The 26,234-nt window shown below is 50.5% G+C and overlaps 1 protein-coding gene across 1 annotated transcript in view; it reads left to right on the forward strand.

The window, feature by feature from the left end:
* The window catches only part of CPNE2 (copine 2), a 52,870-nt gene that overhangs the window by 886 nt on the left and 25,750 nt on the right, over positions 1–26,234 (forward strand). The window contains exons 2-4 of the mRNA XM_043898545.1: positions 20,376–20,593; positions 23,182–23,361; positions 25,110–25,184. Of these exons, the coding sequence (XP_043754480.1) occupies positions 20,414–20,593; positions 23,182–23,361; positions 25,110–25,184 (435 nt within the window). The 5' untranslated portion in view covers positions 20,376–20,413. The remainder of the gene's footprint in view (positions 1–20,375; positions 20,594–23,181; positions 23,362–25,109; positions 25,185–26,234) is intronic.

A 26,234-nucleotide genomic window follows, 5' to 3' on the forward strand; every position in this document is an offset into this window, starting at 1 on the left:
GGAGAAAGAGCAAGACCCTTTCTTCCTTCCTGGTCCCCGTCTCCCCCGCAGCGCTGTTTCTTTGAAAAGATAGAGGGCTCTGACTTTCCTCTTCCTATTCCACCCCCCAGCCTCGTTGGACAAGCCTCTTTGGGGAAGGGGCTCCTTCAAAGGGGGCTGTGATTTGTGATTTGCCCAAGGTCACAGGTGGAACCCAGGGCTCTGGTAGGCAGGTGGAAGTGGTTCTTGCTGTTTGGGACTCCCCCTGGCCCTATTACATCGGGGGGGAGGGGGGAGAGTGATGAGGGGGCGGAGAATCTGGGGGAATTGTCCCACTGACCTTTAGTTTTTGCTCCCCTAGGGGTGTCAGCTGTCACTGAGGGATGGGGGAACTTTTTCGGTTTCTTGGGGTACCCACAGCTTCAGTCATTGGGGAGAGGAGCCAGGTTGTAACCTTCGGCAGCTGCAACCTGCCTCTGACCAGCCCTCATGGGGAGCTGGGGAGACCTGGGTCTGAACACCTACCCAGCAATGCGCCCTTGGCCAAGACCTTCCCTCTGAATCTCCAGGTGATCATCTGTAAAATGGGCGGATTGTCCACAGTCTATGCAGACAGAGTCAGGGTGTAAACATAAGGAGTGGTTTTATTGCAGTACCTTGCCGTGGAGCCCAGTGAGTGGGAATGCCCCAGGCACGTGACAGAGCTGGTCCGAGTGAGGGGTCACCCAGGCAGTTTTCTCTATGGAAAGAATCCTGGGCTAAGAATGTGGACTCTTGGGTTCTGGCCCTCAGCCTGCCCCTTTTTAGGTGCCTTGCCACTCCTATGGCTTAAGGGCTTTTCCGGTGGTAAAATGAAGCAAAGTATGACTCAATCCAGTTTACTGGGCTGCTGGGAGACTAGAACTGGGGGCAGGGGGCAGATGTTCTGCAAAGCTGGGTGCACTGGTGGTCGTGGGACCTTCCTCCCAGAGGACACAGGACTTAAAAGCTCAGGGATGTAAGAAGAGGGTTGGAGAGAGCGCCTCAGTTTCTGTACCAGTGCAGTAGTGAGAGCACTACTCTACACCTTTACAATCTTTTAGGGTGATTGTGTTGTTCTTGGCAAAGGAAGCCGTGAGAATTAAATTCAACAACAGAGGGCTCATGCGCCCGCGTGGTGACTTGTCTATGATAAGCACTGGGTTAACATTAACCATGGTTATCATGGTTATGGGAATATTAGTAAGCCTGATGTGGGTTGCTGATTTGAAGATTCCTTCTGGGATTTTTTCAGGCCAGCTCGGGTCTTCTCTCTCCCACCTTCTTCCTGGAGAGAGAAGCCTCAGAATCCAGATGGCAGACTTTTAGGCTATTCCAGGGTCAGGTCCTGAGCAGGAAGGGGCCAATAGGCTGAAGAGAGCACCATGGGGGATGGTACATCCAGTGGGGTGGTCCCATTTCCCCCACCTTGGGCCGGCCTCACAGGGCTCTAATGGGCGATGGAAAACGGAAGAGCATTCTCTAGGAATTCCCACAGGAGCAGGGTCACCAAGCAAGGGCTGAGAAGTCCTCAGCCGAGGCCGGAGTCCCATTTGCCTGATGCTCTCCCCTCCTCAGAAACTTGCAGGGGCTGCTGAGTCACAGGCAGTCACTTCAGGAATCCAGCCCCCTCCAGCTGGGAGAATATGGCCTCAGAGAGGGGGACAGGGTTCCCTCCCCTCCTGCCTACTCCCCAACCCCCCAACACAGGACACAGGGTGGGCTCTTTGGGAACTGGGAGGCCAGGTCACCCTAGGATCTGGGAAGGCAGCAGGTGGAGAAGATGAATCACGGCCCGCCCCCATTCCCCAGAAGGAGGATGCAAGTCCCAAGGGGATTCAAGGCTTCCTGAGGTCCCACAGCGCATCCTGGCTCCCAGACCAGTGTCTCCTCCCTTCGCTGGGCCACCCTGCCTCTGCTCTGTGGTGAAGTCAAGGGGTGTGTTGGCCCATGACCTGGAGCATTTCTCCACCCGCCCCGAGATTCCTGATCCCTGATCCCTAGCCGCTGATCCCTCCCTCACTGCTGCATCACCTTGCTTAGTTTTTCTTGGGCTCTTGGCCACTCTCTCCCCTCATCTGGGGGTGTGTGGGGGTGTGTATATGTCTGCTTGTTCTCTGCCCTCCTCCCCAGAGGGTCAGCTGCAGGGACGACAACAGCATCTTATGTCCATCCTATTCAGGGCATTTTCCCTGCACTTAAAGATGGCTGAGTCTGCCCCTCCTTGTTGAATGGGTCTGTAATGTTGGGTCATGGAACGCGGAAGAGTCAAGAGCTCACCCTTTGGGGACTCTGGGAAGATCCTTGTCTTGCTGTGCTGAGTGCTGGGGCACTATCTGAGGGTGGTGGCCCTGCCGTTGGAGGAGGAGCAAGCGCTGGCCTGAGGGAAGGGAAAAGTGTGAGTCTGGAAGAGGTGAGATTCATCCAGCACTGATTCACCCTGGGATCTGGGGGAGGAGGTCATGGCAGCTGCTGACCTGGGTGGGTCATTGTCTGCAGACTCAGGGATCTGGGGTGTCCTGGGGAGAGTCACCCATCCTCCAGGTGACCTGGGCCACATCTTTTAATCTCTCCGACCTCAGTTTCTTCATCTAGACGTGGAGGAACTTTCCATCAGGAGCTGCTCCTTTGCTTTCTTCACGTGGTCCTTAAAGGCAGCTGGGAAAGGGCTTGTAAACCAAAGAGGGCTTTGCCCGGGTAGTATGGTTTCCACCAGTGGCTTTGGGTCCCTGCCATGCAGGAAGGCTTTTCTCATCATGCAGCCATCTATTCGTTCCTCAATGATGTTTTTTAATAGCATAATATGTTAAGGGTTTATTTACTGTTTTATATGTATGTTTTATAGGTATGATTTGTTTATTCACAGACTTTAGAAAACTTTTTATTTCATATTATGGTTGATTTACCATGTTGTGTTAGTTTCAGGTGTACAACAAAGTGATTCAGTTATACATATATCCATCCTTTTTCAGAGTCTTTTCCCATATAGGTTATTACAGAATATTGAGTAGAGTTCCTTAGGCTATACAGTAGGTCCTTGTTGATTATCTGTTTTTATATATGGTAGTGTGTATATGTTAATCCCAACCTCCTCATTTATCCATCTCCCCCCCAACCCTGACTGCCACCCCTTTCCCCTTTGGTAAGTTTGTTTGCAAAGTCTATTTCTACTTTGTAAATAAGTTCATTTGTATAACCTTTTAAAATATTTTACATATAAGTGATGCATGATACCTGTGTTTCTCTGACTTACTTCACTTCGTGTGATAATCTCTGGGTCCATCCGTGTTGCTGTGAATGATAGTAATACAAATGATAGTAATAGGATAGGATCATGTGGTAGTTCTATTTTTAGGTTTTTTTTAAGGAACTTCCATACTGTTCTCTGTCATGGCTATACCAGTTCACATTCCCACCAACAGTGTAGGAGGATTCTGTTTTCTCCACACCCTCTCCAGCATTTGTTGTTTGTAAACCTTTTGATGATGGTCTGACTGGTGTGAGGTGATACCTCATTGTAGTTTTGATTTTCATTTCTCTAATAATTAGCAATGTTTAGCGTCTTTTCATGTACTTTTTGGCCATGTGTACATCTTTTTTTGGAGAAATGTCTGTTTAGATCTCTGTCCATTTTTTGATTGGGTTATTTGTTTTGATATTGAGCTGCATAATCTGTTTGTATATTTTAGAAATTAATCCCTTGTCGGTAGCATCATTTGCAAATATTTTCTCCCATTCTGTCTTTTTGTTTTGTTTATGGTTTCCTTTGCTGTGCAAAAGTTTTTAAATTTAATTAGGTTCCATTTTTTTTTTTCCATTACTCTAGGGGATGAATAAAAAAAAATATTCCTGTGGTATGTCAAAAAGCATTCTGCCTATGTTTTCCTCTAAGAGTTTTATAGTATCAGTCTTACATTTAGGTCTTTAATTGATTTTTATTTTATTTTTGTATATGATGTAAAAGAATTATTTTACATGTAGCTGTCCAGTTTTCCTGGCACCACTTATTGAAGAGCCTGTCTTCTCTCCATTATATTCTTGCCTCCTTTTGTCATGGATTAGTTGACCATAGCTGCGTGGGTTTATTTTTGGGCTTTCTATCCTATTCCACTGATCTGTAAGTCTGTCTTTGTGCCAGTACCATACTGTTTTGATTACTGCAGCTTTACAGTATATTCTGAAGCCAGGGAGCCTAATTCCTCCAGCTCAGTTTTTCTTTCTCAAGATTACTTTCGATGATCAGAGTCTTGTGTTTCCACACAAATTTTAAGATTTTTTTCTTCTGGGTCTGCAAAAAATGCCATTGGTAATTTGATAGGGGTTGCATTGAATCTCTAGATTACCTTGGGTGCTATAGTCATTTTGACAGTGTTGATTCTTCCAATCCAAGAACATGGTATATCTTTCCATCTGTTTGTGTTATCTTCAGTTTCTTTCACCAGTGTTTTACGGTTTTCAGAGTACAGGTCTTTTGCTTCTTAGGTAGGTTTATTCTTAGATATTTTCTTCTTTTTGATGCCGTGGTAAATAAGATTGTTTCCTTAATTTCTCTTTCTGATCTTTTGCTTTTAGTGTATAGAAATGCAACAGATTTGTATTAATTTTTTTATCCTGCAACTTTACCAAATTCACTGATGGGCTCGACTAGTTTTCTGGTAGCATCTTTAGGTATTTTGCAGTCAGACAGGACTTAGCAGCTGAAAAACAACAAATGTGTAGTATCATGTCATCTGCAAACAGTGACAGTTTTACTTTGTTTCTAATTTGGATTCCTTTTTTAATATCTCTGACTGCTGTGGCTAGGACTTCTGAAACTATGTTGAATAAAAGTGGTGGAAGTGGACATCCTTGTCTTATTCTTGATCTTGCAGGGTGTTACTTTTGAGTATGATGTTAGTTGTGGCTCTGTCATATATGGCCTTTATTAAGCTGAGGTATAGTCCCTCTTTGTTCACTTTCTGGAAAATTTTTATCATAAATGAATGTTGGATTTTATCAAAAGTGTTTTCTGCATTTTTGAGATGGTCATATGGTTTTTATTCTTCAATTTGTTAATGTGGTGTATCACACTGATTGATTTGTGGATATTGAAAAATCCTTGCATCCCTGGGGTAAATCCCACTTGGTGATGGTGTATGATCCTTTTAATGTATTGTTGGATTCAGTTTGCTAGTATTTGTTGAAGATTTTTGCATCTATGTTTCTCAGTGATACTGGCCTGTAATTGTGTGTGTGTGTGTGAGAGAGATATCTTTATCTGGTTTTAGTATCATGGTGATTGTGGCTTTATAGATGAATTTAGGAATGTTCCTTCCTCTGCAATTTAACTATATATATATATATATAAATATACACACAAACACACATACACACACATATGTGTGTGTGTGTGTGTGTATTTATTTATTTGTCTGTGCCAGGTCTTTGATCTTCGTTGTGTGATGAAGGATCTTCAGTTCTTTAGTTGTATCATGTAAACCATCAGTTGTGGCATGTGTTAATAGGATCTCGTCCCCTGATCAGGGATTGAACATAGCCACTTGCATTAGGAGCATGAAGTCTTAGTCACTGGACCACCAGGAAAGTCCCTCCTCTGTGACTTTTTGAAATAGTTTCAGAAGGCTAGGTGTTAACTCTTCTCTAAATGTTTCATGGAACTTGCCTGTGAAACCAACTGGTCCTGCACTTTTGTTTGTTGGGAGTTTTGTAATCACAGTTTCAATTTCAATGCTTGTGATTGGCCTTTCATATTTTCTGTTTCTTCCGGTTCAGTTTTGGGAGACTGTACCCTTCTAAGAATTCATCCATTTCTTCTAGGTTGTCCATATTATTGGCATATAGTTATTCATAGTAGTCTCTTATGATCCTTTGTATTTCTGTGATGTCCATTGCAACTTCTCCTTTTTAATTTCTAATTTTACTGATTTTATTGAGCACTGTTGCTTTTTTTTCTTGATGAGTCTGGCTAAAGGATTATCAATTTTCTCTTTTCAAAGAACCAACTTTTAGTTTCATTGATCTTTTCTATTTTGTTTATCTCTATTTCATTTATCTGTGCTCTGATCTTTATGATATCGTTCCTTCTGCTAAACTTTGGGTTTTGCTTGTTGTTCCTTCTCTAGTTGCTTTGGGTGTAAATTTAGGTTGTTTATCTGGCAGTTTTCTTGTTTCCTGAGGTGAGATTGTGTTGCTATAAACTTCCCTCTTACAACTGCTTTTGCCGTGTCTCATACGTTTTGGATCATCATGCTTTTTGTTTTCATTGTCTCAAGTTATTTATTTTTTTTATTTCTTCTGTGATTTCTCCAGTGACCCATTGGTCATTTAGCACCATTTTGTTTAGCTTCCACATGTTTATGTTTTTACAGTTTTTTTCTTATAGTTCATTTGTAGTCTCATAGTGTTGTGGTTGGAAGATGCTTGATATGATTTCAATTTTCTTAAATTTATCAAGGCTTGCCTTATGGCCCAGCATATGATCTATCCTGGAGAATGTTCTGTGTGCACCTGAGAAGAATGTGTATTCTGCTACTTTTGGATGGAATACCCTATAAATATAAATTAAGTTCATCTGGTCTAATATATCATATAAAGTCTGTGTTTGTTAATTGATTTTCTGTCTGGATGATCTGTTCATTGATGTAAGTGGGTGTTAAAGTCCCCCACAGTTACTGATGATTTCTCCTTTTATGGCTATTAGCATCTGCCTTATAAGTTGAGGTACTCCTATGCTGGATGTATATACATTTACAATTGTTGTATCTTCTTGGATTGATCCCTTGATCATTATGTAGTATTTTTTTTTGTTTCTTTTTTTTTTTTTTTCGACTTTGTGCGACCCCATAGACGGCAGCCCACCAGGCTCCTCCATCCCTGGGATCCTCCAGGCAAGAATACTGGAGTGGGTGTTCTTTGTTTCTTATAACAATATTTTAAAATCAATTTTGCCTGACATGAGTATTACTATTTTTAGTATTACTATTACTATTCCAGCTTTGATTTCTGTTTGCATGGAATACCTTTTTCTATCCCCTCACTTTCAGTCTGTTTGTGTACCTAGAACTGAAGTGGGTCTCTTGTAGACAGCATATGTATGGGTCTTTTTTTTTATATCCATTCAGCCAGTCTGTGTCTTTTGGTTGGAGCATTTAATCCATTTGCATTTAAGGTAATTACCAATACGTATGTTCTTGTTGCCATTTTGTTAATTGCTTCGGGATTGTTTTTGTAGGTCTTTTTTCTTCCCTTCCTCTTTTGTTCTTTTGTGATTTGATGACTATCTTTAGGGTTGTGTTTGGATTCCTTTCCCATTTTTGTGTGTACATCTTTTGTAGATTTTTGATTTACAGTTCCCATGAGGTTTTGATATAGCAGTTTGATATATAAACAAGATTGCATTAAGCTGCTGGTCTCTTAACTTCAATGTGTTTCCAAATATCCTGCATTTGTACTCTCCTCACAGTTGCTGGTTTTGATATCATATTGTGTGTGGATGATTTCCTACCTTTACTGTATGTTTGCCTTTACCAGTGAGCTTTCCTGTTTGTGATTTTCTTGTTTCTAGTTGTGGGCTTTACTTTTCGGCCTAGAGAAGTTCCTTTAGCATTTGCTGCAAAGCTGGTCTGATGGTGCTGAATTGTCTTAGCTTTTGTTTGTCTATAAAGCTTTTGATTTCTCTATTGAATCTGGATAAAAGCCTTGCTGGGTAAGAGTATTCTTGGTTGTAGCTTTTTCCCTTTCATTACTTTAAATATATCATGTCACTCCCTTCTGGCCTGCAGAGTTTCTGCTGAAAAATCAGCTGATAACCTATGGGGATTCTCTTGTGTTATTTGTTGCTTTTCCCTTTTTGATTGTAATATTTGCTCTTTGTCTTTAATTTTTATCAGTCTGATTAATATGTCTCAGTGTGTTCCTCCTTGGGCACATCTGTATGGGACCCTCTATGCTTCCTGGACCTGGTGACTGTCTCCTTTCCCATGTTAAAGAAGTTTTCAGCTATTATCGCTTCAAATGTTTTGTCAGACCCCTTCTCTCTCTTCTTCTAAGACCCCTATAATGCAAACATCAATGCATTTAATGTTGTCCCAGAGTCCTCATTTTTTTTCATTCTTTTTTCTTTATCCTTTTCCATGGCAGTGATTTCCACTGTTCTGTCTTCTAGCTCACTTATTTATTCTTCTGCCTCATTTATTCTGCTATTGGTTCCTTCTACTGTATTTTTTCTTTTGGTTATTATATTGTTCATCTCTGCTTGTTTAAATTTTCTCTTTGTTAAACACTTCTTCTATCTTCTTGATCTGTGACTCCATTCTTTTCCCAAGATCTTGGATTATCTTTACTATCACTATTCTGAATTCTTTTTCAGGTCAATTACCTATCTCCACTTTACTTAGTTGTTCTTCTGGGGTTCTATTTTGTCCCTTCATCTGAAACATATTCCTCTGCTGTTTCATTTTGTCCCACTTTCTGTGTTTGCAGTCTCACAGGCTGTGGGATCATAGTTCCTCTTGCTTCTGGTGTCTGTCCCCATCTTGTCATGGCTGCTTCTTTGTCTTTGGAAGTAGAAGATCTTTTCTTAGTAGATTCCACTTCTTTTTTGTCAATGGTTGTTCAGCAGTTAGTTGTGATTTTGGTGTTTTCATAAGAGCAGGTGAGCTCAGATCCTTCTATTCTACCATCTTGTCTGGGCAGCCTTCTCAGCAAATATTTTCTGAACCAGCTCCTCTGTGCCAGGGACTGTGTCAAAGCTGAGGCACAACTACAGAGCTCCAAATAGAGTTGAGGGGACAGAGTAAGGCAAGCAAATGCCAGAGATAGGAAAACTTTAGGTGGTCAAAAATGCCATAGAAAAAATAAAACAAGGTGAAGTATTTGAGATGTGATGGGGGGTTGGGACATGGGTCAAGGAGACTTTGGAGGAAGAGGTGGTGACATTCAAGCTGAGATGTTAATGGATGGCATGACATTCATGGCTATATCCTAGCCTACCTGGTTACCAGCAGGTGCTCCATGGCTGTTTTTGAATGAATGAAGGAGGGAGGGGCGCCTGGGCAGAGAGAGCAGCACCCGCAAAGGCCCTGAGGTGGGAACTTGTTCAGGGTATTTCAAGAGCCTGTTCTCTCCAACACCCGCCTCTCTGTCTTGGCTCTCGTATCTCCTCAGGAGCTTGGGGCATCTGGCCTGCCCACTGTACCCTCACTGTCCCCTTCCCCATGACATGGGAAAGCATATGCTTGGCTCCCAGCAGATGGTGCTGTCCAACCACTCCCTCCTTTGGGGTCCCAACAATCTTCCCGAGTCAAAGTCACATCCCCATGGGCCCCCCCAAGGGCTGTGCTGGGCTGGGGAAGAGCACAGTGGGCCCTGCCTCACTTCACACTCTGGTTTGCCCCCGACTAGCTGAGTGACCTTGGGTGGGGTATTAGTTCCCCAGGACCTCTGCAATGAAGCACCACAAACTGGGTGGCTTCAAACAACAGAAATGTATTCTCGCACAGTTCTGGAGGCTGGAAATCCAAATTCAAGGTGTTGGCGGGGCTGTGCTCCCTCTGCGGGTTCTAGGGGAGGGTACCTCCTTGCCTCTTTCAGCTCCTGGTAACTGCAGGCATCCCTTGCTTTGTGGCAGTGTCACTCCCATCTCTGCCGCCGCCTCATGACTGCCTTCCCTCTGTGTCTTAAACATTATCCTCCCCTACGGACATCAGTCCTGTGGGAATCAGGGCCCATCGTACTCCAGGATGTCCTCATCTTAACTCCACATCTGCAACTACCCTCTTTCCAAATACGGTCACATTCTGAGGTGCCAGGGATGAAGATTTTAACACCTCTTCGGGTGGACACAGTTCAACCTCTGATAGGTGGGTTACATAACCTCTCTGTGCCTCAGCTATCTGATCTGTGAAATGGAATGGTAGTAATAGGGCTCGTCTGCCAGGCTTGCAGGGCAGCCTAAGTGGAACAGTGGAAGCCTCAGGACAGGGCCAGGCACTCGGCCAATGCTATTATTTCCATCTCCTCTGTGAAGACTTGCTGAGAGCTGGGACCAGGAGCTGAGAAGCAGATGGCCATGTCCTTGCCCAGAAGGACTTGCTGAGGCAGACTAGGGGGTGGGTGGCCTGGGATGTGGAGGCTCAGAGAGGCCCCTCCAGACTGTCTGGATGGGAAGGGGCGGCTGGGTGCCTCTTCATTGTGGTAGGCTGAAAGTCCTTAACGAAAGGTGGGGAGTCCCATCTGCAGAGAGCTAGGGTGCCCAACCATGGTAGGAGCCCACAAGGCCATTCAGACACTTGAGTGAGCCCAGACGACCTTTCAGACCCAATCAGCCTACAGATTCTGGGCTGGAGTTTGGGCTAGAAGCCCGGCACAGCCCAGCAAAGACAGAGTGTATGTAGACTCCCCAAAGCTGGGAGGAGCCTGCAACCTGACAGGCAGGGAAACTGAGGCAGAGAGCGAAAGCGACTTGTGGGGAGTTCACATCGAGAGGTGGGAGCCCTTGTCTCCTAGTCTCCCCATGGAGGGCCCCTGGCTGGGTGTGGGCACCAGGGGTTAGAGCCCCAGGGCTGTACCCCAGTCCCTGAGGCTGCCCCACTTGCAGCTCCTGGGAGCTGCAGGCAGCTACCCTTCGAATGAAGCTAGGTTGGAATAACTGGCTGGTGGTCATTGTCGCCATGCCCTCCACCCTCCATTAGCTTGTTCCCCACTCTGAGCCTGACCAGCGCACCCCCACCCAGGTCCCTGATGTGCTTTCTGCATCCCAGAGTCCAACCACGCCCATCCCCTAGAGTGCTTACTGGTAGGCCAGAGGCCAGGGTATGGCCAGCCCCTCCTTGCAGATGAAGGAGCTGAGACATGGGGTAGGGGCAAAAAATGGGCAGAACCTGGTGCCTTGCTCCTTGGGGGGCAGGGTGGAGGCTGCCACTCAACCTTCTGGGCCAAACCCTAGGGTGGTAGGCCAGGAGACCCCTGGACAGAGCCCTTTGGAACAAGGCTCAGAGGAACCAGGGTCCCTGGGATCCTAGAGGAGGCCCCCTCCCCCCAGTCTAGAGCTTATGGATTTGGTGGGGGCTACAGGGAATAGCCTCCCTCTGGGTGTGGTCTGGCCAAAGCTGGGGGCCTCAGGGGATGGAAGAGGGCATCAGGGCTGACCCCTGCTGCAGCCTCTTCCCCACACTGTCTGCATCTATATTTATCCCTACAATAGCCTGACTGCCTGTCGGGAGCGCAGCATTTTCAGGGCACAGCAGCCTTAGTTAAAGTGGAGAAGTGATTTGTGTCAAAATGCTGACCCCCTCCACCTTGACTAGAGCACTGGGCTATTCTCTGGGGGCTGCACGTCTGCTGGAGGGGGCCAGTGCAGCAGTGGGTGGGCGGGGAGGGCCCGGGGGGCATGAGCAGCTGGGGGCTGGACCCCCACACACATACACTTCAGAGAACCAGGGCTGTGGGACATGGGGATGATGGGGCTGTGGCTGGAAGGTGGGACCAGATAAACGCTAAAGCCTTTCAGCTCAGAGATTCGGAGAAGTCCTAATTTCTGGAATCCCAGGATTCTGGATTCTTTGCATCCCTAGTCGCAGGCCTCCGCAATTCCAAGATGCCATGGGCTGTCTCCCCTTCAACCTAACTCTTCCGTACTTTCAGCAAACGTTTGTCGAGCTCCCATTCTATGCCTCTCTGCACTCGGAACAACAGAAATGAAAATAGACCTGGTCCCGTCTTTAAGTTCACGTGAAGGTGACATTTCCTAAGCCAGTGGTTGCAATATGGTGACAATCGTAAGTGCATCCCTGTCCGGGGCCAGGGGCTCAGGGGGTGCTTTGTAGAGCAGTCCCCGAGTTGTATGTGTTTTTTCTTTTTAACGTCTTATTGATGTATAATACACAATATAGAACAGACTTCCCAGGTGTACAAGTCAGTGACTGTTCACAAACCAAAAACATCCGCGTTAGCACTCCCCAGACCGAGACACAAACATGACCGGCCCCGAAGCCCCCTGGTAGCCCCTCCCAGTCACTGACACCCTCCCCCACTATCTTGCAACCCTTACTCCCAACAACATAGATTTGTTTTGTCTGTGTTTAACTTCCTGATGTAATGGACATGAACTTGGGCAAACTCCCCGGAGGCGGTGAGGGGTAGGGAGGCCTGGCATGCTGCAGTCCATGGGGTCGTGAAGAGTTGGACACAACTGGGTGACTAAACAACAGCAAAATGAGATAGTACAGGATGACAGGCTCCTTTGTGTCTGGTATCCTCCACTCAGCACGTTCGTGAGACCCCGTTCCTATTGTTGGTATCCTTGTGCTTCCTTGTGCTCAGGGCAGTCCAGTCCGTTGTGTGCGCATTCATCGTTTGTTTAGCCCCTTTCCTGATGATAGGCACTTAGGGGACTCCTGGCCTGGGGCTATTACAAATAGTGCTGCTCTGAAAGTTCTAAGGTGTGTCTTTTGGGGAACATACTGCATGTTTCTGCTGGGCATTGCTGGGATCATCGTAACGGATACATTCATTTAGCTTTGTAAATACTGCCAGAGGTTTCTCCAAAGTAGTTGGAGAAACCAGTCTACACTCCTGTTGGTAGCACATGAGAGTTCCAGTTGCTCCCCATCCTTTTCGACACTTGGTATTGCCAGCTTTTAAAACATTTTTTTTATTTATTCATTTTGGCCGCACTGCATGGCATGTGGGATCTTAGTTCCCCGACCAGGGATCAAACCCGCACCCCCTGCAGTGGAAGCACAGAGTCTTAACCACTGGACCAGCTTTTAAGATTATATCCTGGGGGTGGGGGCATAGTGACATTGATTTCGTTTGGTTTTCCTCAGCTGAGTTTGAAGGAGAGAGCTAACTGAAGAAGAAGGAAGGGCATTCCAGGCAGATGAAACAACATGTGCAAAACTACGGAGGTGTGAAAAAGTATTGTTGGGACCCTGTAAACAGCATAGCTAGAGCCAGAAATGTGTTGAGGCAGTGTGATGGGGGGCTTTTGGATGTTGTCCTAAGAATGGTGGAGGGTCCTGGAGAAGATGTTCTCATTTTGAGCTAGCACCTACAGTGTATCAGGCACTTTGTGATTTCCACTTGGTGGACAAGAAAACTAAGCCAAGACTCAGAAAGGCCTCTGACTTGTCCAGAGTCATATTAGCAGAGGGTCTGGAATGCACATCCTTCCAAGCCTCAGTTTGCTCATCTGGAGAGTGGGGGTGGTGAGAGCGCCTTGCTCAAGGATGTTGTGAAGCTATTGAAGTTAAAGTCTGTAACACACTGGGCCCAGGGCCTGAGGCAGGCGTTATTATTACTCTCGTTTTACCCCGTGTCTCTGTCAGCATGGCCACACCACAGCCTGTCTTCCCTGCCAGCTGACGGGGTAGCAGTGGGCTCTTCTAGCTCCCGTGATTAGGAAGGGCTGGCTGAGAACTCCAGCCTCAGCACCCTGTTCTCCTGCCTCACGGCAGGTCTCCTAGGACCTGAAGGTTGCTATGATGGTTAATCTTATGTGTCAACTTGGCTAGGCTATGGTGACCAGTTGTTCAGTTAAAACACCTGTCTGATGTTGCTTTTGTAGGTATTTTTCAGATGTGATTAGCATTTAAATCGGTAGACTTATGTTAATTCTCCATTACGTGGGTGGGCTACATTCAATCAATCAGAGGCCTTAAAAGAAAGGACTAAGGTTTCTCCCAGAAGAAGGAATTCAGCCCCAAGACTGCAACATAGAAACCTTGCCTAGTTTCCAGTCCACCTGGCTTGCCCTGTGGATTTGGGACTCAAGACTACAATATCAACTGTAACCCGAATTTCCAGCTTTCCATCTCGCCCTGCAGATTTCAGACTTGTCAGCCCCCATAAACGCATGCGCTGATCCCTTAAAAGAAATCTCTATGTAGATATCCACCTAGTGGTTCTGTTTTCTCGGGAGAACTCTAATACAGTTGCCATTTTTCTTCCTGGGTCTTCTCTTCTGGGAAATGGGGAGAAGGAGGCAACTTAGATCTGGATGCGTTCAAGGCGTATTCCCACCCTGAAAGGTCAGTGAAGGCGGCCATCAGGGCCAGTGGGGACCAGGCGTGTGGCTGGCCAACCAAGGATTCCAGCTACCAGAGTGTCCCCACCTAAGACCAGTGGCTGCAGACTCACAGGTTTGCCGAGACTCAGCCCGAACTCAGCATGTGAAGCTGGCAGGGCTTTTATGGGGACCAAATATGGCGACTGCCTCATTATGCCAAGAGCAGGCTAAACCACAGCCATCCCCGGGTGTGGTCAGCCCTCGGGCGCCATGTGGCAGCTTGGTGTTCAAAGTGTGGTCTCAGATGGGCCACCTCAGTAGCACCTGGGAGCTTGTTGAAAATGCAGACTCTCAACTTCCCCAGACCTGTGGGCACTGGCAACTACATTCTAACAAGATGCCCCACCTACCCACCCCTCTGGGATCTGTGTGTGCTGAACCCCCTGCTGGCGTCACCAGGAAAGTGAGTGTCTGTTAGTCGCTCAGTTGTGTCCAACTCTTTGTGGCCCCGTGGCCTGGAGCCCGCCAGGATCCTCTCTGTCCATGGAATTCTCCAGGCAAGAATACTGGAGTGGGTTGCCATTCCCTTCTCCAGGGGATCGTCCCAACCCAGGGATCAAACCCAGGTCTCCTACACTGTAGGCCATCAGGGAAGCCCTGCCACCAGGAGGGCTCATTAAAGACAAATGCCACTCTGGGGACTCTGACTAAGCGGGTCTGTTTGGGGCCCAGGAACCTGCAGGAGGGAGGGAGGAGGCCCATCTGGGAACCATAGTTGGAGCAATGACAGTGGAGGCCACTCTGGGAACCTCTGCTGTCAGTGATCAGACACCGCTGGGCACGGTCTGCTGCCTGAATGAAGGCTCAGATGCCCTCAGGATCCTGGGGGCCATGGTCCAGGAGTATAGACCTTGAAGTGTGTGGGGTCTGAGTCTGTTATTCCCTCCCTGACCCCGCATTTACCATCCTGGTCTCCCTTGGCATCTCTGAGCTGTGTCTTCCAGCTGAGAAGGGGAGTCTAGGACCATATACTCAACCAGTTTTAACCCCTGGTCCCCTTTATACACACTGTAAACCTCACACGTCTGCCCCTGCCCCCAGCCATCTGTAAGCACTGCTAATAGCAAGAGCTGCAGAGTGTCATTCTGAGTGCTTCACCTCACTTAATCCTCGACATCAATACCTGATGAAAGCACTTTTATTGTTCCTGTGTTGTTTTTTTTTAAGGTTTCTGTATTTTATGTATTTATTTAATTTTGGCTGCACTGGATCTTCATTGCTGGATGCAGACGTTCTCTAGTTGTGGCGAGAAGGGGCTGCTTCTCATTGCAGTGGCTTCTCCTGTTGCAGGGCAGGAGCTGTAGGCACGCAGGCTCAGTAGTGGTGGCCCATGGTACTTAGTTGCTCTGAGGCATGTGGAATCTTAACAGGGATGGAACCCATGGCCCCTGCATTGGTAGGCAGATTCTTAACCTCTGGACCACCAGGGAAGTCCCTGTTCCTGTTTTTTTTAGAGGGGGAACAAAGACCAGAGAGGTTAAGTAACTTGCCTGAGACCACACAGCAGGTAAATGAAAGCCCCAAGGATTCAAACCCCGACAGTCTGAGTCCAGAGTCCGTGCTGTCAACCTTGGCACAGTACTGTCCGGAGGACCACACTCCTGTCCTTGTAACCGCCACAAGAGTCAACAGAGCCTTACTTCGTGCAGTTGGCACTGAAAACAGGATTTCCTTTTTCAGGTATCAGTTTGAGCAGACTTGTTCAGAGGGCACACGCGGCCCCCCAGTTCTGACAGGCCAGCTGCTGTGGCACTTGCCTCTTGTCCACCAGATGAGACTCTGCAGTGGAGGCTGCTGCCACCCTGGGCAGCTCAAACTCCCATCTCCCTCTTCCCCATCTGGGTCTCTGTCTCCACCCCCGGCCACTGCCTCCCCTGTTTCCTGCCATCCCTCTCCCCATGCCTGTCCCTTGAGCCTGCCCCTCTCTTGGTGTCTCCTGTCACAGGCCACCTCTGAATTGGGGCCCCTGCAGGCCACCTTGGCGTCTCTTCCCCACAGCGGGTGGGGTGCATCACCCAGCTTCTGGGTCCTGAGCCACTGGGGCCAGCAGTGGGGGAGAAAGACGGAGTCGGGCGGCCCTAGCTCTTAGCCTCAGCACCATCCTTCCCTGGCATCACTGCCCCTTCATGAGCCTCAGTTTCCACCTCTGTGAAGTGGGACTGTGAACCCCTCTAGTGCTGGCCTCTTGGAGCAGTGATGAGGGTCCCGGGATTCAGAAAGGGCTTTGTGATCTCTTGAGTGATGTGTGCGGTGGGGCAGTGGTTGTGATTCCTCTGGGGCTGCGGGGGGCAGGGTGGGGGGGGTTCCTGCCCTCATTCATCTGGCACCTATTTATCCCACACCTGCCCACAGCGTAAGTGCTGTTCTAGGTGCTGGGAAAACAGTGGTGATCCCTCCCTTGTGGCATGTACACTCTAGAGGGACAGGCAGCACACAAGGCAAATGGACAGATAGTAAAATGCTTGTACATCACATTGTTCTGCGAAGAAAATGGTGCAGGGCTGAGATTACATTTGCTTGGGTGACCAGGGAAGGCCTCTGGTGGGGGGGATGACATTAAGCTGACAACTAAGATCTGTCGTGTGAAGAAAGGCATCTCTGGCAGGGGGAAGAGCAAGTGCAAAGGCCCTGAGGCAGGAGCGAGGTTAGCACGTTTGCAGAGCTGGAGGAGACCGGCATGGCTGGGGCCCGGGGAGTGAGGGCGAGCATGGCACGAGGGGGAGGGTCGGGAGAGGATTTGCATTGTGTGACCAGGAGATGCAGGCCCTGGGAGATTTTCAGGGGGAGCTGTGGTAGCATCTGATTTGCATGTGTGTTTTTTTTTTTTTTTAATTTTTATTTATTTATTTTTGACCGCCCTGGGTCTTCATTCCTGCTCGGGCTTTTCTCTAGTTTCAGAGAGCAGAGCGGGTGGCAGGGGAGAGGGGCCTACTCTCTAGTTGCATTGCACAGGCTTCTCATTGCAGTGGCTTCTCTTGTTGAGGAGCATGAGCTCTAGGCAAGCAGGCTTCAGTAGTTGCAGCTCCCGGGCTCTAGATTACAGACTCAGTAGTTGTGGCACATGGGCTTAGTTGCTCCGTGCTATGTGGGATCTTCCTGGATTAGGGATCTAACCTAAATGTGTTTCCTGCATTGGCAGGCAGATTCTTTGCCACTGAGCCACCAGGGAAACCCCTGCCCCCAAATTGCATGTTTCAAGACTCCCTCTGGCTCTGGTGTGGAAAAGAGAGTCTGGGGTTGCTCAGGGAGACCTGTCATTGGCCAGGGGAGTGGAGGGGGGTAGATGGGGAGGATTCTGGATACATCTTAGAGGTAGAACCAACCACAGTAGTGGGATAGGGGGTGAAGGAAAGAGAGAGGCCAAGGATGATGGGTTCCTAGGTTTCTGGCTGAAACTGGAATGTTCTAGACCTGTGGCTCAGCCCCAGAGTCCCCAGATTCTGTTTTTTCTGCTTAAAGAGTAAGATGCCTTAGAAGCCCGGGGCCAGTGGACCCTGTGGGAGCTTAAGCCTGAGTCTTATCCATTGTTGTAGCCCAAGGTGCTCAAGGAATGTTGACTGAATGAATGAAGGGGAATTCCCAAGCCCTGCCCACTCTCTGCCCTGCTTTCTGTAAAAAGAAATACTATCCCTTCTGTATCCCTGTCCTCTGATCCCTTCCCTGGTGCCCTGGTCACCCCAGAAGGCTTATGTCTATCTGGGCCAGGAGTCAGGACCATCCACAAGTGGGCCCTGGCTCCCCAGACCCCCTCTCCAGCCCGAAGCCTCCAATTACCTGCGGGCGCGCGGGAGCTGCATCAGGGAGCTTTCCGCCCTGCCCAGATGCGCATGGCAGGCCCAGCCCTCCCTTAATGACACCTTGCCTGCCGGCCCTCTTGCTGGAGTAGGAGGGGAGGGGGCCCAGCCCAGCCTAGGCTGTGGTTTCTTTTTCCATTGCGTCAGGCCTCAGGGTCCGGCCCGCCTGCCCGCTGCCGGCTGGCGCAGAGGGATCCACTCTGACCCCCGCCTCCCCCACTGCAGACACCATGTGCTCCCCGTTTCGGGCATCTAGAAGCTTCCAGCCAGAGGGTGAGTTGGGGATGGGGGACCTGCCCCTAACTGGGGGTGGAGTGCCCCTTCCCCACCCACCCATCGCTCCGGCTCTCCGGGGCCTGCGAGCTGATCCAGGTGGGGTGGCAGTGGGCTTTGAGGAGTCCCACCCAGCCTGACCCTCCCATGGGACCTGGCCCTCCTGGCCACACCCTCAGCCAGGCTGGAGCCAGTGAGGGGCAGGAGGACAGTGCAGTAACCGCGTGGTGAGGGTGGCTCAGATCCGGGGGAGAGCGGGAAGAAGTGGCCCCAGAGTGATCATTTGAGTGCTTGCCTCCACATTTGTTAGTCTGGGGGCCTAGGTATATGTGTGTATCCGTGTATACATGCACCAGGAAGTGTGTGAACCTGGGTGTGTGTACCTGACACCCCCAGAATGAAAACAGAGGTCTCTGACTTGGCAGTGGGGCAGATGGTGGCCCAAGTGACATCTCAGCTGTTAGGAAGGGGGCCTGTGAGGTGGAGAGGAAGTGAGTGGGCTGGAATCTACCCCATCAGTGATGATGGGAGAGGCAAGGGTGTGGACAGGGTAACCCCAGAGGAACTAGTGACCTTGGGTGCTCTGGGGCCCTCTTAGCCTCAGGCTCCCTTGGGCTTGGCTGACACCCCAGATAGTCCCCACCTAGGTTCTAGATCCCCACCATGCCTAACAGTCTCCCTGCCCAGGCCATATGTTGGCCTGGGAGTCTGGAGACTTGGCTCACACCCTGCCTCTGGTTCCTGACTGTGTGACCTCGAACAGGTGACTTCTGCTTCTGAGCCTCAAGTTTCCTTATCTGCAAAATGGGAGTGGCTGTCATGCTTCCCCCCCCCCCCCCCCATCCTCCATGGGTAGGTGTAAGCATAAACAGGTGTTCTCTCAGCCCCCTGGCAAGATGTCCTTTTTAAAAAAAAACAAAAACAAACTTATTTGGCTGTACTGGGTCTTAGTTGCAGGACACAGGATCTTTAATTGGGGCATGCAGGATCTAGTTCCCTGGCCAGGGATCGAATCTGGGCCCCCTGAGTTAGGAGCGCAGAGTCTTAGCCACTGGATCACCAGGGAAGTCCACGATGTCTATGCAGGACATCACTATTCCCCATTCTCCTTGCTGAGTAGAGGATTTGCTCGCCCCTCCCCCACGGGGCATGGCCACCCAGCTGCTCACAGTGAGCGGGAGTGCGACTCTCCAGCCCCTCCGATGGAAACTAATTTTTACACGACATGAATAAATCCTGCAGGCAAATTGCAGTGCTGTCCTGATGCTCTGGGCTCGTGTGATTATAATGAGGTTCTAGGGACAGACGGTGGGAGGGAGGGCGCTGAGCACTGGCTTTGTCTCTTCCCAGATCCTCTGCCTGCCAGGCACGCCCTGGGGTGCTGCGTCTGGAGCCCCACACTCACCCAGGCCTCCTGAGACCTGGGCCCAGCGAAAGGCTGGCGCTCAGGGACTGGGCTGGGCCCCGGGTCAGCGGGAGGGGGCGGGCCCAGCGTTGCCACTGTGACTCCATCCTTCTGCTTGGATGCTAGCCACCTCCTCGCTGGCCTCCCTGCTGCCTCTCCTCTGTCTAACAACCCCTTCTCCCCACAGGGGCTGGAGCGAGCTTTTAAAAACACAAATCAGATCATGTCACCTCTCTGCTTAAAACCCTCCAAGGCTTCCATCACTTTCAGAACAAAGCCCCAGCTCCCCCTGGGAGTCTCCAGCCCACAAGACCTGGCTGCCCTCCAGGCTAGAACAGGAGCTCAGAGAGGGCTGAGGCTGGGCCATCTTCTTAACTGCCAGGCCCAGCCCTGGCACAGTTCTTGGGACTCAGCAGACGCTCGGGAGACACTCTGGGGTGAATGAGCGAGCCTCGGTGTTGCAAGGCGCCAATATGTCAGTTGCTCAGGAGAAGCCCAGGTCTTCCTGGCAACATGAATGGGATGCCTGTGTCCATCGTGATGTGTTACTGCTCTGACAGGAGCAACTTGGACCTGTGTGTATCTCATGGGTAAAGACAGACCAAAGCAGAGAGCAACTTCAGGGACAACCTAAACACTCACCTACGGAGATTCCTTTTTCATGCATTTCGTGCATTCTTTCTTCAGGCTTTTCCCCATCCCCATCCTGCTCCCCTCCCCAACCACACACACACTTCTCGCTCCACATCTTGAGGGCCAGGTGGTGACGCCTCCCCAGGGTGTGGAGGGCTGTTTCGGATGTCTGTTCCCTCTCTGACCCTCAGTGTTGTCCCCCTAGACTGTGAGGCGCTGCTGCCGCCGCCGCTGCCAACCCCCATGGCCTACATACCCGGTGGGGGTGCCCCGGCCTCGGGGGCGGCCCCCGTGGGCTCCCAGTACTGCGTGTGCAAGGTGGAGCTGTCCGTCAGTGGCCAGAACCTGCTGGACCGGGATGTCACCTCCAAGTCCGACCCCTTCTGTGTCCTCTTCACAGAGACCGATGGCAGGTGGATGGAGGTGAGGTCCCGTGGTGTGCGGCTGCCCAGGGTGGTGGGCGACGCAGTCGCTGGGGAGCGCTCCCCCTGCCTCCCTGGGGTCAGGCCCTTGGAAGTACTTGGAGCGGGAGCTGGGGATTCCCTGGAAAATTGTTATTCTGAAATGTTTATAGTATTAGTTAAAATATTTATATTTGTGTTTATTATAATTCATTGGTGATGGACAGGGAAGCCTGGCGCGCTGCAGTCCGGGGGTCGCAAAGAGTCGGACACGACTGAGCGACTGAACTGAATAATTTGTAGATTTATGTTTACAGAATTTTATATTTAGTGTTTATAATATTTTAAGTTACTATTGTTGTTGTTCAGTCGCACAGTCGTCTCCGACTGTTTTCGACCCCATGGACTGTAGCCCGCCAGGCTCCTCGGTCCATGGGATTTCCCAGGCAAGAACACTGGCGTGGGTTGTCATTTCCTTCTCCAGGGGATCTTCCCAACTCAGGGATCGAACCCAGGTCTCCTGCATTGTCAGGTGGGTTGTTTACCACTGAGCCACCAGGGAAGCCCTTAAGTTACTATAAGAGATGGTTAAAAGAGAGTTTTGCAAAATGCTTCCATTTTTAAAATAACTTTCCCCACTTATTCCTCAATGAGCACAGTCAGTGAGGAGCAAAGAGAGAAACAGGGAACTCTGTTAGGCTTTGGTCCCAGAGCTGAGCCAAGATCCAGCTCTGTTACTCCCTGCTGTGTGGTTTTGAGCAAATGGCTATCCCTCTCTGGGCCTGTCTCCTCATCTATGAAATGGTTTTTTTTTTATGCCTACCTTGGAGAGCCTCAGAGCTGAGAATGCTGATGGTGCCACAGCCAAGGATTTCTGAGCTAGAAGACTTTGGCCTGCGGACCGGGGAAAGATGTAGCTTGAGGAAGGATACTGAGAAATCCAAGCCATTAAGACTTTCAAGGTTTAAAAATGGCTTTGTTTCCTATTCCAAAAGGGATCTATATGCATTGTAGTAAACTGAGACAATCCAGAAAATCAAAGTGGTTGGGAACTTACCTGTCAGGGAGAACCAGCTATGAATGGTTTGGTATCCATTCTTCCAGATAATTTTGCGTGCATGTAAACTTTCCAATATATATCTCTTAATTTTCATAGTTATTTAATGAGGCCTTGGTGGGCGTCCCCCAGAACATACAGTAGTTTACAAAGAGTTTCCACAGATGTTGGCTCCTTCTTACGATGCCAAGGAAATGGGCTGGGCTTGTTGACCCATTTTACAGAGGGGAAAATGGGGCCCAGAGAGGGGAGGGACTGACCTGTCTCACCCAGCACATTGGCAATGCAGCCAGAAGTGGGAGGTGGGACGTGGGGTCAGCCAAGGAGTGCTGGGAGTCCTATTTGCCAGGTTTCAGGAACTCCCGCTCCGCCCCACCCCTCAGGGGTGATGTCCACCCCCTCCTCCCCCAGGCACTCACCTCCATTCACAGCACTCCCCCCACCCTCCTCAATAATCTTTCTCCCACCCAGGCCAGCCACCCTGGCTAAAAATAGCCCGGGGCCAAGACCTCTTCCATCCCTGCTGCTCTCTGGCCCTTGGAAATGGAATGGGTGGGAGGAAAAATCAACACAGCCCAGGCCCCAAAATAGACCGTCACCCAGACTCTGTGGTTTGGGGCCTCAGTGCAGAGAAGCCAGGAGGCGGGGTTCCTGTCCCAGCCCCACCAGTGGCCCCCAGTGTACCGCCCTGTCCTTCCCCAGGCCTCAGTTTCCACTCTAAATGGGGGATGGGGGCCACTCAGTTCCCAGTTTTGACACCCCAGGGTTCTGTGAAGGTACAAACATCTGCCTCCATGGGAGACAGGGAACCCTGACCTCACCTCCCCCTAAGTACCCCTCCTCCTCCTCTCTCTTTCTTCTCTCAGCTTCATGTAAAACGTGGTTTGAAGAAAGGGTTCTCCACAAATAAAAAGGAAGCAAAGCCACAGACACTCAAATCCTTTCATTTTACAGAAGTGGAAACTGAGGTTCCCATGGGAAATGAGACCCCCTCTGTCACTTAACCTTGGCAGGGACAGGGTCTGAACTCTCATCCTAGAACCTGGGCATGGAGCCAGGGCCAGTATGTCAGAAGCGTGAAGGCTGGAGTCAGGCCTGGGTTCAAATCCTGGCCATGCCCTCTGGCTGTTCAACCTTGGGTAAGTCACTCAACCTCTCTCTGCTTCAGTGTTCTACTATGTGAGCTGGGAGTAATGATTGCTTCAGCCACGCAGATAACTGCCCTGAGTGTCTGGCACAGAGGTGGGTGTTCCGTGAATAGACACCATGATTTCCTATAGCCCAGGAAGAGGTTAACAGGCCTTTCTTAGTGGCTCAGTGGTAAAGAATCCACTGGCTAATGCAGGTTTGATCCCTGGGCTGGGAAGATTCCCCTGGCAAAGGAAATGGCAAACCCACTCCTGTATTCTTGCCTGGGAAATCCCATGGACAGAGGAGCCTGGCGGGCTACAATCTGTGGGGTCACGAAAGACACCAGTTAGTGACTAAACAACGACAAAGAAGGGGTGAACTGGCTCCCCGACTCTGACTCCTGTTCCCTGCTCCTTGGCCAGTACGACAGGACAGAGACCGCAGTCAACAACCTCAACCCCGCTTTCTCCAAGAAGTTCGTGCTTGACTACCACTTTGAGGAGGTGCAGAAGCTCAAGTTTGCCCTGTTCGACCAGGACAAGTCAAGCATGCAGCTGGAGGAGCATGATTTCCTGGGCCAGTTCTCCTGCAGTCTGGGCACGGTGAGATGCCCCCCCACCCCGCCCCGCCCGCCCCAGGAAGATGGGGTCAGTGCAAGTCGCCTGGCTCCCAAGGATGGAGCACCTCCTGGGGAGTCTCCTGCTGCCTGCATTCCCTGGTCCCATTTTCCCCACCTGCCTCCGGAGGTGGCAACACAAATGCAGGCAGTCTTGGGGGCCCGCAGGCAGCAAAAGCGGGGAGGAACCCAAAAGGGCTTGGGGCCGGGCTGAAGCGCTCTCATCCCCAGATGCTGAGCGCAGTGACAAACAGGGGTGCGGGCCCCTGTGGCCAGAACTTCTGAGAGAGAGAAGCAAGCAGGTGCGGTCTTGACTTCCTGGGGTAGGAGCATTCGACCAGCCACAAAGACACCCGTGGTCGTCCCACTTCCGCGGCTGGCTCACCGTGTGACCTTGGGCAACTTTCTTTCCTTCTCTGGGCTACACTTCCCCCTCCGGCTCACTCTCTGGTGTGCTTATGGAAGTTGCAGGGCTAAGACTTCCTGACACAAGTTCCGATCACTGTTAACAGTTCTGGGCTCTAGGGCAAGCCCCACGGCCTTCTGAGCCTCCTGTTTTACTTGGGAACAGTGATGACTACTCTGCTCAGCCTGTAGGGATAGTGGGTGAATAAAATGGGAATGGTTCCAAGAGGTTCTCGTGGAGACTGAAACGCCCTGGGCCTTCCAGGAAATGATGTTCAATGAAAAAAGCGAGGGCCCGGCAGTTGCCTAAGAAGTGAGGTGTGTCCCTCAGGGTCCCGGCGGTGTGTCTACACCCTCAAAAGGTAGTGGAAGAGAGAGCTGAAGGGCCAGTGGGCAGAGCAGAAACCCACAAGGGGTGGGGAAACCTGCATAGGGCCTGACACCAGCTGGCCACCCCTGGTCTGGAGGGAGGGGCAGTGCAGGAAGTGGTATTGCCCGGGGCCAGGGGAGAGCTGTGGCCACCATGGGGAGGCCCCAGGGCTGGAACCGAGGCCGCTGATGAGCAGCAAAGTTTCAGCCTAGCCTTTCTCCCCTCCTGCTAGACCCCCCGCTGGGGGGAGGGGTGAACCCCCTCAATCTAGAGGACAGGGGAGCTAGGTGAAGTAGTCCACAGTGGCACAGAGAAGGCCGAGAGTGGAACTGGTGGGGAAAAAAGCTAGCACAGGGACAGTAAGAACATGCTCACATCAGCACAAAGAAACAGCATTTCCCCTGAGAAACACAACCGTGGTGGACAGGGAGAGAGTGGGAATGGGGGGTGAAGAGGCGGGCGGGAGGGAGACTTCACAGTGTGTTCCCTTGTCCTCCCTATATCGTACTGATCCTTGAATCCTGTGTGAATGTCTTCATTATTCAAACCATTGAAAATGCATGGAAGGAGTCAGGATTTGATCCTCTCCATCAGGGATCACACCCGGAGGGAGAAGGGGGTCTCTGGATAACTCTGGGGGAGGCGGTTACTGGCCAGCCTCCCTTCAGCAGCCTCCAGAACGTGAGCCTTCCAGGAGCCTTTTCCTAGGGGCTTGCAGGTCCCCGGGAATCGGACTGCTGGAATTCCAACCCAGCTGTGAGACCTCGGACAAGTGTCTCAACCTCTCTGGGCCTTAGTCGCCTCAGCTGCCCAGTGGAGCTAGCAGTGGTGGCGGTCTGTCTCCCACGGCGGGGAACCCACAGGGGGAGGTTTTAACCTGCTGCTGGCATGGAGTGTTGTGCTGCGAGCAGTGCCTGTTGAGTATTTTTCTAGCCCCCCTCCCTCCTCTCTCCCTCCAGATCGTCTCCAGCAAGAAGATCACTCGGCCTCTGCTGCTGATGAATGACAAGCCTGCGGGGAAGGGCTTGATTACGGTATCAGTCCCCGTCCCCGCTCTCCGTGGGCACCCTCAGCCACCGCCCTCCCCACCCTACCGGCGCTGCCCACTGCCCTCCCCCATCAATGGGCCGCTTCACTGGCAGATAATAACCAGCTTTGTTTGGAGTAAAAAGGCCCAACTTACAACTTAGCAACAGGTCTCTTAGCAACGGGCTCCCGCCTCCATATATGATGCGTCCGGGCTGCCAAGCTGGGGGGTGAAGGGGGACTGCCAGGGGTCCCCACGGCGTCTCCCCGGGCCGGGGCGCTCCTACTCCACCCTGGAGGCCTCCACGGCCCTCCCTGCATCCCCTCCCGGCCCTGGCCCCTGCTGTCCTCCCTTGGGGGGTCTTTCAGGCGGTTTCAGGAGCTCCTTGTCCCTCGCAGCCTGGCTCGTGGCTGCAATGCGCAATGATTCCTCTGATGCGCAAAGAGTCGGTGATGCGCAATGATCCCTACGCAACAGAGTGATTCTTGCGATGCGCAGGCCCTTTGAGCGGATGAGCTCTTCGGTCCTCAGACTCTGGGAAGGCAGAGTCTGCTTTTACAGATGAGGGAGCTGGATCCCAGAGAAGAAGTGCCCCGGGGCGGTTCAGCTAGTGAGGTCTCTCCTGGCTTGTTCCCCTTCAGAGCCTGTGACACCAGGGAAACTGGCCGTGCTGGGAGGAGGAGGGCTGTACCTGTGTGTCTTGACTCATGCGGCGTTACTCGCCTGCTCTGGAACATTCCTGGCTCCCCACTGCCTGTGGAGCCGTGCATTCCGGGCTGGGAGGGACCCAGCAATCTCAGCTGTTTCTTTTACCCCATTCATGACCATGGGCCTGAGTTCAGGCAAACTGAATTCTAAGCACGAAGTGAAAGTGTTAGTGGCTCAGTCATGTCCACTCTTTGCAACCCCATGAACTGTAAAGCCTGCTAGGCTCCTCTGTCCATGGGATTCCTGGATAGTCTTTTGTTTCTCCAGGGAATCTTCCCTCCCCCAGGGATCGAACCTGGGCCTCCTAGACTGCAGGCACATTCTTTACCTTGTGAGCCGCCAGGGAGCA

This window comes from Cervus elaphus, chromosome 4 (genome assembly GCF_910594005.1).
Source record: "Cervus elaphus chromosome 4, mCerEla1.1, whole genome shotgun sequence".
NCBI classification, from domain to species: Eukaryota; Metazoa; Chordata; class Mammalia; order Artiodactyla; family Cervidae; genus Cervus; species Cervus elaphus.